At 38.2% G+C, this 15,856-nt stretch overlaps 2 protein-coding genes across 2 annotated transcripts in view; one reads left to right on the plus strand and one right to left on the minus strand.

Annotated features, from left to right (window-relative positions):
• Positions 1 to 6,421, minus strand: part of tsc1b (TSC complex subunit 1b) — a 33,391-nt gene extending 26,970 nt beyond the window's left edge. The window contains exon 1 of the mRNA XM_044333334.1: positions 6,110 to 6,421. The gene's annotated coding sequence lies outside the window, so the exon portion shown is untranslated. The remainder of the gene's footprint in view (positions 1 to 6,109) is intronic.
• Positions 6,422 to 9,292: 2,871 nt separating this feature from the next.
• On the plus strand, positions 9,293 to 13,961 carry gfi1b (growth factor independent 1B transcription repressor). Its single transcript, XM_044333871.1, has 7 exons — positions 9,293 to 9,987; positions 10,404 to 10,504; positions 10,899 to 11,078; positions 11,181 to 11,410; positions 11,593 to 11,730; positions 12,623 to 12,788; positions 13,270 to 13,961. The coding sequence occupies exons 2-7, from the start codon at positions 10,411 to 10,413 to the stop codon at positions 13,446 to 13,448; spliced, it is 987 nt and encodes a 328-aa protein (XP_044189806.1). The 5' UTR covers positions 9,293 to 9,987; positions 10,404 to 10,410; the 3' UTR covers positions 13,449 to 13,961.
• Positions 13,962 to 15,856: the final 1,895 nt, after the last annotated feature.

Below are 15,856 nucleotides of genomic sequence, written 5' to 3' on the forward strand. Positions count from 1 at the left end.
CTTGCAAGAATTTTTTAGGTTAAGTTAGGAGCTTTCTGAGAATATTCTCAGAATGGTTGTGAATACAGTCCCGGGCTTGCAGTTTTCTATATTTTTCTAGTCAACAAATCAAAGACAAACCACTGAAGTTCTTTGAGAAATTTACGATGTAGCACAAAGTCAAGAGGTTGTGACATGTAGCACAACAAGCTTGCGAAGCTCTGTAAATGGAACCGCTCTCTCACACATGTGGAGCGGACTTCTGCTGTACACAGAACTACTCTCCGGAGATTGAAAATGTGATTGCTGTTATTAGTGTTTGGAGCCGTTTCTAAATAAACTACTGTAACCGTAGTCTTCATAGCGAAAGGAATATGTCACCCAGTGCAGCGGTGCGGCTCATTGATAGGTTTTTAATCGTTTTTGGACAACAGCAGAGGTCTATGGCACAGTGGAATAAGATATCAGGCTTTGGATACACACACAATACTTGTAAGTAGGATGAGTTCATTGATGGTTTGGCTCTGCACGTGAAATTTGCTGACAATAAGAAAAATATAGCAAATCGCCAGCCTTATCCTTTAAATCCCCATCTGCTACAGTGCAACTGCTCAGTGGCCGACAGGGTCTGAGGTTGTTCTAGGCAGCTTCAAGGTGTGAATGCATGCATCTGAGTGCACAGTAACTGCAAGCTGTGTGTTGGTCGTCATAGCGTAAACTGGCAGCAAAGGATAGCTAGCGACTGACTTGTTAACTGAACAGACACCTGAAAAAAATCATTAAAAGTAAGACTTGTGTTTAGGGATTTATTGTTAAAACATCTGGACAGATGAATGTGTTTGGCTGAAATGAACTCAGTGACTTGTGTCCATGAAAAATACTGTATATTTACTACAATTATTTATTGCCTGATAGAGAATTTTGGTATTTTACCATGTTTTAATTTTTTTGTCTAGTTACACTCTGAGTTAAACCTGCAATAACTGTTTTTTTGGCCACTTGGGGGCAGTGGAAATAAGTTGTCAACTCAACCAATTTAGTTTTTCTTTTATTTCTTCATCTTTTGTCTAAAGCTTCAACAAAGACCGTTACTGTGAGCGATATTTTTTCTTCCCAGAATGGCATAGTCACGACCCACCCTGCTCTTCCTCTGACTGGCTTGCACTTGTTACCTTTGTTGGTTGGGTTGGTTAGATTTAGGCATGAGGAGTGAGATTGGTTAGGGTTAGGGTAAGAATATCAGGGTAAGCCAATCAGAGGGAGAGTAAGACGAGTCATAACTTGGGGAAGAAAAAAAACAAAAAAACAAAACGTTAACTGTAAATACTTTTCTAGAGAAGGGTTGAATTCTCAATAAACCCACCACATATTCGAACTGAATTGCCCTGTTTTGCTACAGTTTGCATGACGTGTTTTCATGGATACTATGCAGTTGTCTGTTGGGGATATTTCACTATACTATTAAGTAGCACATCCAGCTGTTTATCCAACATTATCATCCATTTGGAGTCGTGTTTCTTTCCACCTGATGACTGTAAGTCAAATGTTCACTCCCATTTTAACTGTTTTTGGTCTCTACAAACTCTTGAGGGAAATATCTGGCTCTTACCTGCTAAATGCTCCACTATGTTCACCAGCTAGTCTACAGCTAACTGTGTCTATTTGCCGTTTGGTGCTGAGCAAGTAGTGTACAGTGGGTTTTTAGAGCTTGTTCTCTGAAAACAGTTGCTTTGTAGCAAAAAACGATACTTTGAGAGTAGTGAGAGTGAACCAAAAGAGTTCAGTTGTAGGCCATAAAACAAAAAAAATTAGCTTAAACTCGCTATGCGGGTTTTATTCACTGTCTCATTACATATTGTCATTTGATTCATTGTTATTAAAAATATTGATTATGGCCACTTTATGAATATTTTGTCAAATGACAATGTTAATTCAAGCCATGTTTTAAAATGTCACAATTGTCAAAAGTTGTGCTATGGGGAAGTTCATTCTTAATTAAGTTAATTTTTAATGAGTATAGGCCTTTTTCACAGCAGCTGTAACTAATAACATTAACGATGGCTCTGTTCTATTCAACTGACCCAGTAAACCATGACAGTGTGACAGTGAGCCAGCATGCACAATACCAGGAGCCTGAAACTGAAGCAGCTAAATGGAACTCAGCCATCATTAAACTGTATTATTTACACGTGTGCTTTTCCTACTTTGACGTGTCAAAATGTGAACACGAACGATCTTTTTTCAGGAAAGTACAAACTCAGCAGGCATTGATCATTTTCCCCATTGACAATGCAACATATCATTACCACATCCACACTTGACTGGCTGAGATTTAACTAGCCTAAATGTTACTCATTCACTTCCAGCAATCCTGGGGCTCAGTACACAGGAGTTGAGATTATAAATGAACTATACACAACCTCACAAACAAACATAAACCATGGCTGCCACGCTTACACAATGTAGCACGAAGCAAGAGAAGTTCAGTAGTAATCCAAGAAGTAATTAAGACAGTGTGATAGAAACCAAATGTATGACCTGCATCTTATTTGACCCTGCCAGAGAGAATCTGATCCTAGGCACCAGGATGAGGAGCTATATTTAACATTTGCAGAACTTTGCTTTAACAAAAACACAATGTGGCCTAACCCGTTTACTGTTTCAGGTTTTTGGTCTATTTAAGTTGTCTATAATATATTTAGGCTGGACCCTGAGTCAGTCATTCAAAGTTAAAGAGGCCAGAGGAGCCTTACAAATCTCCATTTGGAAAACGGGCATAAATAATCCTGATAGGCAAGTCATTATAGCCGGAGTGTCTGCAGCCAGCAGCTTAGTAATGAATCAGCAGCAGAGATCTCATCAGCTCTTCAGATCTCATTTCAACACTGAAGCCACATCACTAAGAGCGCTAAAAGACAATTAGAATCCTAATATGACCAAAATTGGTTGTTTTTTATGCATTTACAGGCTATAAACTATCCCATTACTGCAGAATATTGAATCTTTCAAAAATAGTCACATGCTAGCAAAAGCAAGATAACAGGAGCTATGTGGATGAGTGGAGAGTGAGACAAGAAGAAATGAATCAATATCCAGTGTATTTTATCTTATATGTTAGATAAAAGCATTGCCCTCTGGGAAGAAACATGACAGTATTAGTCTCCTCGAGCCTCTCTCATTCATAACAAATCAGAACAAGATGATAAAATGCTCGTAGAAGTTCCTGTTCATAAAAAGTCACAGTGCAATTGTCTCTCTGTTATTAATTAACTGCTCAGTCATGAGGTTGAGAGTCAGGGTGTGGACAGTGGATTCAAACGTGGCTGTTTTTTTCAACCGTCCAAGCGCACGTCTTGCAGGGACAGGTCAGTGGCATAAACACGAACCACCCTCGGTGTGATCTCAGGCAGCTTGGGAACGCTCAGGAGGACACAAAGAACCTTTATGCAGCCCGAGCACTTCCATGTACACACTGAAAATTACATTTGGCTGTGCGCAAGCTGTTAGCAACAGTCTCCTTTTCTCCCTGCATGAATATTTTAAAAAGCTGTTTCATAAAAACAGACAAAACAGCCTGCTTGGTTCATTTTGAAGAAAGGATTTTCATCAACCCAACTGCCCTGTACATTTTAGCAGACAGATGCAAGGAAACAGGGATATAATAACTAAAACATTATTTTCTTTATTGATTACTCTTAAATGTCCAAAAATAAAAGGAATAATGCCCATCACTTTTTCCCCTCAATGCAACATCTTGCAGTTGCTTGTTTTGACAGTCCAAAGATATTCAGTTTACGATGATATAAAACAGAGAAAAGCAGCAAATCCTCACATTTGAGAAGCTGGAACCAGAAAATATTTGGCATTTTGCTTGATAAAAGGACATAAACGATTAATAAATTTGATTATAGATAACAGAACCATTATTGGCAGTTATTTTTCTGTAGATTAGCTTATCAGTCCACACATATATTTAGGCTTCAAAGTAACTTGATAAAATGAGGATACAGATAAATAATTAAGTGTATCCAGAGACAATAGCCAAACAAGAACTATTACATAAACCGTTGATCAAATATACACAAAAACTCAAATATGATGAATTCTACGTATCTAATAGCTGCACGCCTGATGAGAAGCTGCAGAGCAGGTATGGGTAATATGCAAGAAAAATGATATCACAGTAAACAGAGGAAGGTCTCCTCTGATATTTATCACCAGTTAAAATCATGTCATGTTGCTTAGTTGATATTTATCGCATTAGGCTAACGCGGTAATGGCAAATCAAATTGTCATTTATCATGCGGCAGTCTCAAGAGTTTCAGTAATCATTTGGAAAGAAGTGATTCACAAAATTGCGGATCATGATTCATGACAAAACAAATAACCTGTCAACAAATAACGCCTGTCATAGCAAAATACTAAAAAAAAACTATTAACAGTCAGGGCTGGATAAGTTTTTCTATTCTAGTGTTGATTTGATGGCTAAGTTTCAGTACTGGATTCAAATCACTATATTACTTTCAATATTTCCCCTAATTGTATTCCTGCCAGTGTGGAAAAGGCTTTGAAGCCATCTTTGGAAAGTAAAATTTACAACAAAAAAAAATATAGCTTAATAAATAGAATATGACAATTCCAAATAATTGAAACGTTTCAAAGGCTCTATTATTCATATTCTGGCCATGGTCCTGGCTCTAAGATGCTGGAGTTTGCATGGATTAGGCAAAGTGACAAAGAGACATTAGACATGGTGACAGGGAAGGCAGTGAGTCCAGCACAATGTGACAGAGGAGGTCGAGGAGGTCAGAGACTGTCAAACTAGTGACCCATTTTGTCTCAATGTTGGCAGGAGAGCCTGAGTGATGACTGGTGAATGAACTCATGATAAAAAGGATATTATAATAGATATGATCATAGGGTGAAAAATCAGTTAAAGGATAGGTTCACATTTTTTCAAGCCTGTCTTAAAACAACAGTCAGGTGTCCATATGAACAGTGAAAGAGGTTTTCCTCGCTGTAATCATTCCTCCTGTTAATACTGGTTATTAAAATATCACCTTCTAATGTGCTTTCAATGTAAGTGATGGGGGCCAAAATCCACAGTGTGTCCACACAGTCATTTTGTGCAAAAATGCATTTAAAAGTTGATCTGGAGCATATATGAGGCTTCAGCAGTCTCAGTTAGTCATATTTACATACATTTACAGTCTTTTTAGCATCAAATTCTCTCTTTGTGTTCCTCGGACAATGTTTCCCTGTTGAGCTGCAGTGAGAGTATAGTAACAAAAAGGGGGACTTTGGCAATAAAAAGACTGTAATGTTTAAAGATATCTACTTGATTTGACTTACTTGGACATCTGAAGCTTCATATTCGCTTCAGATAAACTTTTAAATACATTTTGGCACAGAAGGCCTGTGGATTTTGTCCCCCATCACTTACACTGTAAGAGCATTATGAAGGGATCTTCTAATGATCAGTATGAACAGGAGGAATGATTATAGCAAGAAAAACATGTGTCAGTGCTCACCTGACTGTTGGTTTAGGACAGAACTGAAAGATTGTGAACATACCCTTTAAGCTGTATTCAAGTGTGACTGCAGCTGAAAGAGAAAAGCAAGAAAGATGCAGAAAGCTGCAGGATATGTTGCACTGAGGTGCATCAAACAAGAGGCTTCAAATGCAAACAGGCCGTGATGTTATTGTGTTATACTGACATGCACACAGAGAGACAGCTGCGGTGTGTGTGTGTCGTAAACAACTCGCAGAGAACAATGGGCAGGGTTGGGTTTACTTTATCCGATTATACAAATATGTAGGCACCTTTTCTCTGGTAAACTGGACACCGCCTGCAACCCCACAGAAAACGCAGATAAAATGATGATGAAATCATGAACATGCAATGAACCATCTGCGGGTCCGTGCGGGAACAGGTCGGTCCCGGCGGCCACAGCTAACGCTAGCTGGCAGCAGCGACCCGCACTCGCCCCGGGGATTCATCCCGCCTGTCAGCCGCGTTTAATCGGCGGGGGAGCGAGCCATACAGCGAGTGTTTAGTCAAACAAGTCATGTGCGTTGAGCTTCGCTGTAAGAGAAACACAGAAGATGTCAATAATAGGACCTGTTTACCTGTTAGAGTAGCTGCACTCCACAGGGCGCCGCCATCTTGAACACCTCACAGCCCATCCCACCGCAGTCAGCCTCCGCTGTCAGGCTGCATGCAAACTAATCCCGCAAGTTAGCGCTCCCCGCAAGTCGCAACCGCAGCTTTTACGACTCATTCACTCTGCACAACATCTAAAATAAAGTTTGTGGAATTGTCTAATGATTTAGAGGTCGCGTTTTCATCCGTAGTCCGCACAAGTCGTGGCTTTCTGCTGGGAAGCTGAAGAGTGTTTGTCCCAGCTGATGATTGGTGGAGGGATGGAGTGCGTGTAATGCGGTTTCGCGTGACCCACATGTACAGAGCGCACGCGCAGATTCTTGTTTTTTTTAACCAGGTATTTAAGAGATCAATATGTATGGAAGTTTATATCTGCCAGGAAAAGAAAAGTAACATGATAAAAAATAAAAAATACTCATGGTAAGTCAAAACAAAAGTCAACACTAAAGTCAAAATAAAAGTAATATTCTACATAAAATGTGACTTTCTAAGTAAAAATCAAGATATCAAAACATTTTTATTTGTCATATATGCATACAAGTACATACAGTGAAATGTTGTTGAGTCAAACTCCCAGGCAGTGCACAAGTACAAGAAATTATAAAAGCTAAACTAATATTCACAAAATCTATGTCTATATCTATGAATGGAAGAGCCAACATTAAAACAATGAAAAACAAAACTATTAATAAGAGCAAAAGTCTAAAAATGCTTGTAAAGTGAACAGTAGATAAGCTGACAACAGTATTTAAATAGCAGTTGTGCAAAATATACAAAATACATAACTACTGATAAGAGCAAAATGTTAGAGGAGTAAGCATGGTTATAAAGTGAACAGTGCAGATAAGATGATAACAAATCATATGATACTGAATCTAAATTTTGACTTTTTGTAGGGGCATTTTATTGGGGATTCTTACAGTAGAGATTAGGGGGAAATGAGGGGAGAGAAGAGGGGAATGACATGCAACAAAGGTCCCTGTTGGCATCTTAATCCGTACAGCACTTAGTAAGACAAAATGTTGAAGTAATACTTTTTTTACGAGGCTAAATCAGACTCTTGATTTTTATTTTTGCCATTTCTAACATTTCATCTTTTTTTGTTTGTTTGTTTGTCTTGTTTTCCTCGCATGGGCTTCCATACACTCATTACAAATGCTACAGCATGTAATGACTTTGCATCTTTGCCATTGGCAAAATGTGCCTCTCTCTATCAAAATTATTCTGATTAAGCTGCTGGCCTGACAGTGTTACTGAATGATTTTTGTTTTGGCTCAAATCCTGCAGAAAGCTTTACGTACAAGATCAACAGCAGGTGAAGAAAACAGGACTAACAGTACAGCAAGTTAAAGGTGATTAAAAGTTCACTTTAATGTGTTCCATTGAAGTTGCTTGGGTGTTGCTCTGAAATAAAAAATTTTTTTAAAAAATAGACAGTTGGTTTATGTGGGCCTACAGAGTGAACAATAAGTTAATATGCAGTATTTACAGTATAAAAGTAAAAAATTATGTACAGATTATACAAATATGTTATAGATTGTCTTGCCAAATAATAATAAGTTACCGAAGGCATGGTATCTCTCAAGGCGCTTTACTCGGCCCACTACTTTTCTGTATCTATTTTCTCATGCCTCAATATAAATTTCACTCCTATGCAGATGATACACATCTCCATGTTGCCATCAATCTTATGTTCAGTGCTTTAACTTTACAGTCATGGTGAATATTTTAAAGGTGTTATGGACTTTTCTCCCCCTGAGGCAATTTTTTGATTTGTGATTTTGAGCTATACAAATAAAATTGACTTGACTTGACTTCTCTTTTGTATCCCATTCTTGTGTGTAAATTTCAGTTATTTAACCGTAATAATTTCAGGGTAAGTTGGCTAAGCATACATGCTCTTTTACAGCCACACTTATCATTAAAATACAGATAACAACAGCAAATAGAGTCACAAACATAACAGAATAATAAAAAGGTGAAGGCAGAGTGATCACGCATGGTGAAGTTTCAGAGGCCCTCAACCCTTACTGTATACTGGCCTCATTTTAGACAAAATCAACTCCATCTAAGCTAGAGTTATCATATCATATCATATCATATCATATCATATCATATCATATCATATCATATAGCATAGCATAGCATAGCATAGCATAGCATAGCATAGCATAGCATAGCATAGTATAGCATATCATAATACAACTAATATATGTTTTGATAAAATTAAGTTATTTCCTGAAGAGTTGAAGCTTTATCAGGACCTTATCATTTGGGTAAATGAGTACATAATACATATATAAAATAAAGTACATATGTAATGCAGGCAGTAAACACACATTACATAACATGATTTAAAAAGCTAAAAACAGGTTTAAGTTAAATTTTAATAGTGTGAATAGTCACTCAACCTTTTGGCACTTACTGAGAGATCTTTTAATACTTGGACTAACATTGCTGTCTGTTGCTGTTGAAGGTTTGTTTACATCAGTAATGTTTACATCTATAAGTGAATTCTATATATTTAGGCTGCAGAAACATATCAAGAAACGCCCTCCCAGCCAGTGTTAGATTAATAGGCACCCATAAGTGACACTGACTGTACATGACTGAGCCACTGCATTATCAAACCACGTTTACAAGGTGATTGATGTTTATATCTCCATGTGGAAAGTCTGGTGACTTAATTTGATTTTTGTCTCTTAAAATGGTACAAAAATTGTATTTATTTAATATCATAAATATATTTCTTTCATCAACGTCCAAGTAAAATCTGAAGTCTTAAACAAACCAATTCAAGTCTCAAGAGTCAAGATAGATATAAACACTGTCCACAAGGTGTCGCGCTTGCACTTCTTCCCACATGTAAATCCTCTCCTCCTCCTCCTCGTAGTGTTTCTTTCCCCCATGAAAGTCTTCAACTTAATGTTTTTAACATGATTTGACAAGTTGACATACCTCTTTAAAAACCCTTTCACAAATCTTATTTTTTAAATTGTCTAATTTTGTCATATCACCAGCTATCTTGCCTTTCGGTAGGCTACATGTATGACACCAAAGCATCCTGTGAAGAAATCTGTCGTGATAAATATTGGTATGCTTCAATGAACACAGAAGAACAGAGTCAACACTAATAATCTTCCAGACTGGTTTGGTGTGTGTGTCTTTGGAGGTGCAACAGCCTCATATGATCTTTTGGACACTTAAATCCTGCACACAACACAGTCACACGCAGCATTACTTCAAGTAAATCCTGTAAATCAAACATTGAGAAGTGGAAATATTTAGTCGGATTTTTGGGGGGTTAAAATTCTAACTTTTCTTTCTGTTTTTTTATTTTTAAATTGAATATTTTAATGCTTAAATATCTTTCTAGGAACAGCGCAAACACGCAGTTGGATAAAAAATTATTATCATCCGTTTAAGGCACTGACGCATTACTAAACCACTCTGCATGAAAATTATATTTATTAACTTACACTTTAGCTTTTCTCCCTAACATTTATTTTCCTTGGAGCACTGGGTGTTTTGTGTAACTGTTCCAGGGACAGCAAAGGCCCCTGTGTTTTTTTACGCAAATTTCCACCTGCAGCATGGCCTTTTCATTGGCTGAAAACCACAGTCAGATTCCCCTGCGAAATTATCTGATTGAAAATCAGGGAGGGGAGAAAAGAAAGAGCAACAAGTGTGATGGTTTTACACTGGTTTGCTTTTCTGACTTTTAGGAAAGGATTTTTGCGACGCTCTTTCATCCCTCCGCCGAGCTGAGCTGATTGACTTCCAAAGGACAAGGAAATTATTATTACTGCACGTTTCATTTCTACGGGAACCTGTTAAGTTAACGGTGAGTAGCTGCTGCATATTTAATAAAGTCTTCACCCAGCTAGAAGGAAACTTTTACCGAGTTTTATTTCTTGTTTAAGGGCTAATGGAAACTATCAAAATATCTCAAATGTGCTAATTAAACTATTTTTTAACTGTTGGCATGTTGAGCAAGTACAAAAGAAAAAATAATTTCTATTAAACGATTAGCGCGTGACTTTAATAGTTTATGATCAATTTAATTATAACAGAGTAACCTGCCTGCAATTAAAGGCTGAAATGATGTAAACGAGAGTGGTAGATCTTACATTTCTGTGCTTGAAATAGCAGTTTTGTCCAATTTTGACTCGATCTATGTTTTATTGACATCTATAGGCTACTATATTCCAAAATATTTTTAAGTGATACTGTGTCGCTAACAAAATCTTTGTGGTATAGGATCAACATGCCCCGGTCATTTCTGGTGAAAAACAAAAGATGCACGTCATATAACGTGCACCGATCGTATGAAGAGGAGCCGAAGGCCCTCAGAAATACAGGTAAGACTATAAAAATGTGACATTTTCTGAAAATGTTCTTGAGGGAAACAACAGTTTATGTCGCTGTTGTCCACTTAGAGCACGATTACTGCATTATATAACGATGAGCGGCCAGTTTGAAAAATGTAAATGGATATCGATTTCTACGCAAAAAAATGGATAAGCTTTTACTACTATTGATGAACTTTAATTTTAACATATTAACTAAAATATCATTCTCCAGTTGAACATGCCAGATGTTGGTACTGAATAGATGTTTTATATTTAAACAAAATGTTTTCCAAGAGGAATTGTACTTCAGGGTTTTGTTTTTATAGAATATTTACTTTCATTTTAATCACACAGGGCCACATCTTTTGCTTTAATCACACTTTTATTTGTTGTGGATTTGCAGAAGTCCCACCAGAGGTTGAGAGCAGAGACTCCCCAGACAGGCCTCAGTCAGAAGGGCAGCTTTCCCCCCCAGACAGCTGCACATTTAAAACCGAGGAGGCAAAGCTTGAATGCCCCTTGCCTGTTCACCCAGAGCCAACCAGACCCACTGTGGCTCCCACACAGCCATACTACCTAACTGGTGAGCTGCCATTGCAACTATCCTCATCTTTTTTTCAGCATAGTCTCCAATATAACTTGTAATCACAGAATTTTTTTTGTGCCTGTATGTGTGCACCTTCAGAACCTCCAATGGCAGAATTCCCTCCTTACTACAAGCCAACGTACGCCTGGGAGCCAGTGCCCTCCTCCCTCGAGCTTCGTCAGATGAGTTTCAGCCCCACGGTGTTACAGCATGCCAGCAATCTCTACGGCACTCACATCAGCCGCAGTCCACAGCGCCAGCAGCCTCTAGACTGCAGCACACATTACTCCCCCACCTCCAACACCTACCACTGTATCACCTGTGACAAGGTACACACCACATGTTAGCCTCACACCATACATCCTATAGTTAAAGGTTAAAATATCTTTAACCTTCTTATACGTACTACAGCATATCCACTTCAAGAATATTTTGATTTCAAAATGAAAATGTATTTTAGAGTTTTTTCACGTTGTCATTTGCTTCTATTGATGGACAAACTCTGTTTTAGGTGTTCTCAACGCCCCACGGACTGGAGGTTCATGTCAGGAGGTCGCACAGTGGAACGCGACCTTTTGGCTGCAGCATCTGCAGAAAAACGTTCGGCCATGCTGTCAGTCTAGAGCAACATATGAATGTCCACTCTCAGGTATATCAGTGAAAAATGCTGCACAATTAAAAACATTATGAGCTACTCCATTTTAAAGGGGCACTTCTGTGCTTTAATAATTAATTTGCAAAGCAGGCTTTCTGTTAAAAATTTGTCTTGTCCAAGCCCATACTGTGATAACCCTGATGACATCATTGTGACATCATCAGGGTTATTTTTTCAGTCTTGTCAAAGCTCCTCCAGACCAACAGTTCTTCACATGCCACATAAATCCGTAATGTTTTTTTTTTGAGTAAATGTAGGAGCCAATATCACGTGTGTTATTGTACAAGGACAAACATCTGAAACATATGCTGTAGAGTGCAGTATGAATTAGTTATCTGAACTTAATGAGCTTATAATGGATGCTCAACAGGACACCCAACTTATCATGTCAAGTCATGAAATTTAAGTAAAAAGAACAACTGGTTCAAGGTTCTGACACTGGTCGGAGCTGGAATAGTACTCAAAGTTAATTAAATGATCAGTTGATGTCATTAAATCCCAGGATGGGTTTTAAAAACAAAACCTTTTCTGATGCTAACAAATCAATCTTATTACAAAGTATGTTTTGTAACTGTTCTGGAGCTTTCGATCACATTACATGGTTTTCCTCAGCAGATGGAGTGTGCCCGGTTGTCATAGAATTGAAATGTTAAAATGTCCATTTTTTTCTGAGCACTTCAAGGACTTCTTAATTGTTGTTGCCTTAATAGTTGTAATGTAATATGATCAAAAGCTTCAGAATAGCTACTAAATGGACCTTGAGGTGAAATTATTTTGTCAACTAGTTTTTCAAGATTAAGACGGAGCTTTGATGCTCAACTTTTCTGACATAGTAGTCAACCGTTGATGATTGTGTAACACTTTTTGTGTGTTTGTCTTTTATCAGGAAAAAAGCTTCGAGTGCAAGATGTGTGGGAAGTCATTTAAACGCTCCTCCACTCTCTCCACACACTTGCTCATCCACTCGGACACGAGGCCTTACCCCTGCCAGTACTGCGGCAAGAGGTTCCACCAGAAGTCTGATATGAAGAAACACACGTACATTCACACTGGTATGTAGATTATTTTACATTGCGTGACCATATTTTCATGATACTAAAAAAACTATAACTGCCCCTTACTCCTGTTGCTGTAATCATCTGCTTTCCAGGTGCTGCATGCAGGAATTGTTTCCAAGAGTAATATAACTGCTGATAAATCAGAAAAAGAAACTTAAACAAATATCCTGTGGATTTGCATATCTGGTTTTCCTGCTTCACACACAGCTCTGTAAAAGGAACTATATGCAGTCGCCATGTGTCGCCAATAAATGTTTAACAAATCTGAACAATGGCAGGATTCATTCCCCATAGTTATTAATACAAGGTTTATGGTAAACACTCTTGCTGCCGCTTTTTGGAACAGATGACAAACCTGATTTTCCAGAAGCAGCGGAAAGGAAACGGCAACTCTTTTACACAAATAACTAGAAAATGATCCAAGATTTGATTACATAGATTTCTCACTGGTGTTTGTGTGTGTTTTATGTTGTAGGTGAAAAACCCCACAAATGCCAAGTGTGTGGCAAAGCGTTCAGCCAGAGCTCCAACCTGATCACACACAGCAGGAAACACACGGGCTTCAAACCGTTTGGATGTGATGTTTGTTCTAAGGGCTTCCAGCGCAAGGTGGATCTCCGCAGGCACCACGAGAGTCAGCACGGCATGAAGTGAAGGACAACAACATGTATAGGAAAATACTCCTAAACTTAACAGAAGCAAGTGTTTATAAATGTACTTTCTTTTTTAAATTAAAAAAAATAAGCTAATATTCATACTATGTAGATCTGGTATATTTTGGGTGGCCTTTACAGATACATGTACAAGAATGAGGGAGTTGTGAAATCAAATTCAGTTCGAAGGAGATTTAACTTCAGAATAATATCTTCTGTATGAAGAAATCAAGTAGTTAATTAAAATATGTTTACTTAATATATTGGAAGTAATTTCAAGATGTGTTTACATGTGGATGAGTGGGAGATGTGCTGTCACTTAGATTTGAAATATGTTTTTTGGCTTTTGTTATAAAAAAAAATAAGAAGAGCGTTACTTTTAGTTCCCTTTAATTTATTTAAAATGTGCTTGAGGAATGTAGATTGGCTAAAGCCTGTACAGTACGTGAGGTGATAAATGTTTTCAGCTGAAATAAAGAGTGACCTGAATGAGAAAATCTTTGGCTGTTCTGTTAGAATAAAGACATGCAGAGTGAAATACAAGATACAATCCTTTGTACCTGCCAGGCAAAACACACGTGTACTGTTTGTCTAGTAAGGTGACATGATGAGCACTGTAAACACACTTTTTCTCCCAGTTTGGCTCTTTCTGTGTGTTTTTCTCAGTCACTTTCCTGTTGGAGCAGATTGTAGAATAAGAACAAGAACATGACTGCTTCCGTCAGGTGAAAATCTCTTGAGATAGTGTGTAATGGAGTAATCATGCATTCAAATAGCAGACAGGAACACCATGCAAATCCGAGGCCGGTGAGCTATTCATTCCTGAAAGGAATGAAGGAAAGTTTAACAGTTGTCGAGTGAGATATTTCATTGTATTTAATGCTCAGAAGCTCCCTCGATATTACTGGAGAGGCAAAACCAACTCTCAGTAGAAAATCAGAATTGCACAAACTGTTAGGTTATGAACTATGTGTGGCCACACACCCTTGCATACATCCAGTGTAGCTGCTCGGCCTTTACAGTGCATTGAGTCGAATGGGATACAGGGATTAATAAGAGGCAGTGGAAAAGGGATTGATTACTTAGTCAACTGTCACCACACCCAGCCTGCCTGTTGGATTTACCTCAACAAACAAATGGTAGCTCTAACGAAGACTCGAAACACCTTCCTCAAACACCAAACCTGTTAGGATGTTAAGCTGCTCAAGGCAAATCAGATCATCACCTGACCTTGTTAAATCTGACAAGAGCTGGATGAAGCATCATCAGAGTTTGTAGATATGGTTTTTAAATATAAGAAGTTAGATCAACTGCTGAGCATCATGACAACAACACATTTTTACAGCTTAATGGATCCTAATATGGATCTAAAAATGATTTACATCGTTCAATATCATAACAAGAAGTTGACAGATGGGATAGTAAAAGTGCAAAAGTTTATTCCCCTATGTTGTCCAATGTATGTCAGAGGGATTTCTGCAGAAATCAGTGTCTGCAGGGAACAGAGCAGACATGAAGGCTTACTGTCTGGCAAACAAATCTGAGGTCTTTATGCAAAATTTGTTGATATTACCAGGGCAACAGGGTCCGTTGTGATCCTGCATAACAGTTAAACCTGCTGCTGCTGCTGCTGCTGCATCCTGGTGTGAGGACACAGAGCAAATCAAAATCATGCACAGGTAACCAACAGGAGAGAGAGAGAGAGACAGAGGATCATCTTGGGTAGGACTAAACAAACAGGACATGGGTCCTGAAAGGGGAGGGGCAGTGCTGCGGGGGTAGCCTGGGGAAAAACGGGAGAAAAGGAAGAAAGCACGCATGTCCACATGCACCTGAAACATTCCTTCAGCATACAAGTGTACAGGTGTGAAAAGCTTTATGCAGTAGAGTCATATTGATTTTTTTTAATTTCTTTTTTCACGGATGACAGGCATAGTATCATATCCAGCCCTTATTCATTTGCATATCTGTGTTGCCTGGGGTGTTGTGGTAACCTGAAAGTTGCAAATTTACTTGATTTTTTTCCTAACTGTTCCGCTCTCATAAAAGTTTCACCTGAGAATGGGCAGGGGAAAAGGTTCCAAAGGTTTTTCAACTACATGAAAAGGTATATTGAGCCAACAACATAAAAATATAGGCTATATTTGAATGTATATATTATATAAGATATATATTAAGTGTAGCAGATATCCAGGAAATTTCTGCAAGTTGCTGCCTGACCAGTGGGAGTAACAGCCTCAGTGCTAACAAACACAGTGACAGGAAACACAGACAGACACTACCAAATCTGTTCCATTAAACAAAGACCAACAAACACATTTTCAAAAAATCAAGACTTAACATTTGTGCTATTTCTCAAAATGGACACACTTCAAACCAAATGCAGCTCTGCCTGCCTCTTTATCTCAC

This window comes from Thunnus albacares, chromosome 18 (assembly GCF_914725855.1).
Source record: "Thunnus albacares chromosome 18, fThuAlb1.1, whole genome shotgun sequence".
Lineage (NCBI taxonomy): Eukaryota > Metazoa > Chordata > Actinopteri > Scombriformes > Scombridae > Thunnus > Thunnus albacares.

Coding starts and splice junctions, on each gene's coding strand:
- gfi1b (XM_044333871.1), top strand. CDS start 10,411: ATGCCCCGGTCATTTCTGGTGAAAAACAAAAGATGCACGTCATATAAC. Junction 11,079..11,180: donor ACAGCCATACTACCTAACTG/GTGAGCTGCCAT, acceptor GTGCACCTTCAG/AACCTCCAATGGCAGAATTC. Junction 12,789..13,269: donor ACACACGTACATTCACACTG/GTATGTAGATTA, acceptor TTTATGTTGTAG/GTGAAAAACCCCACAAATGC.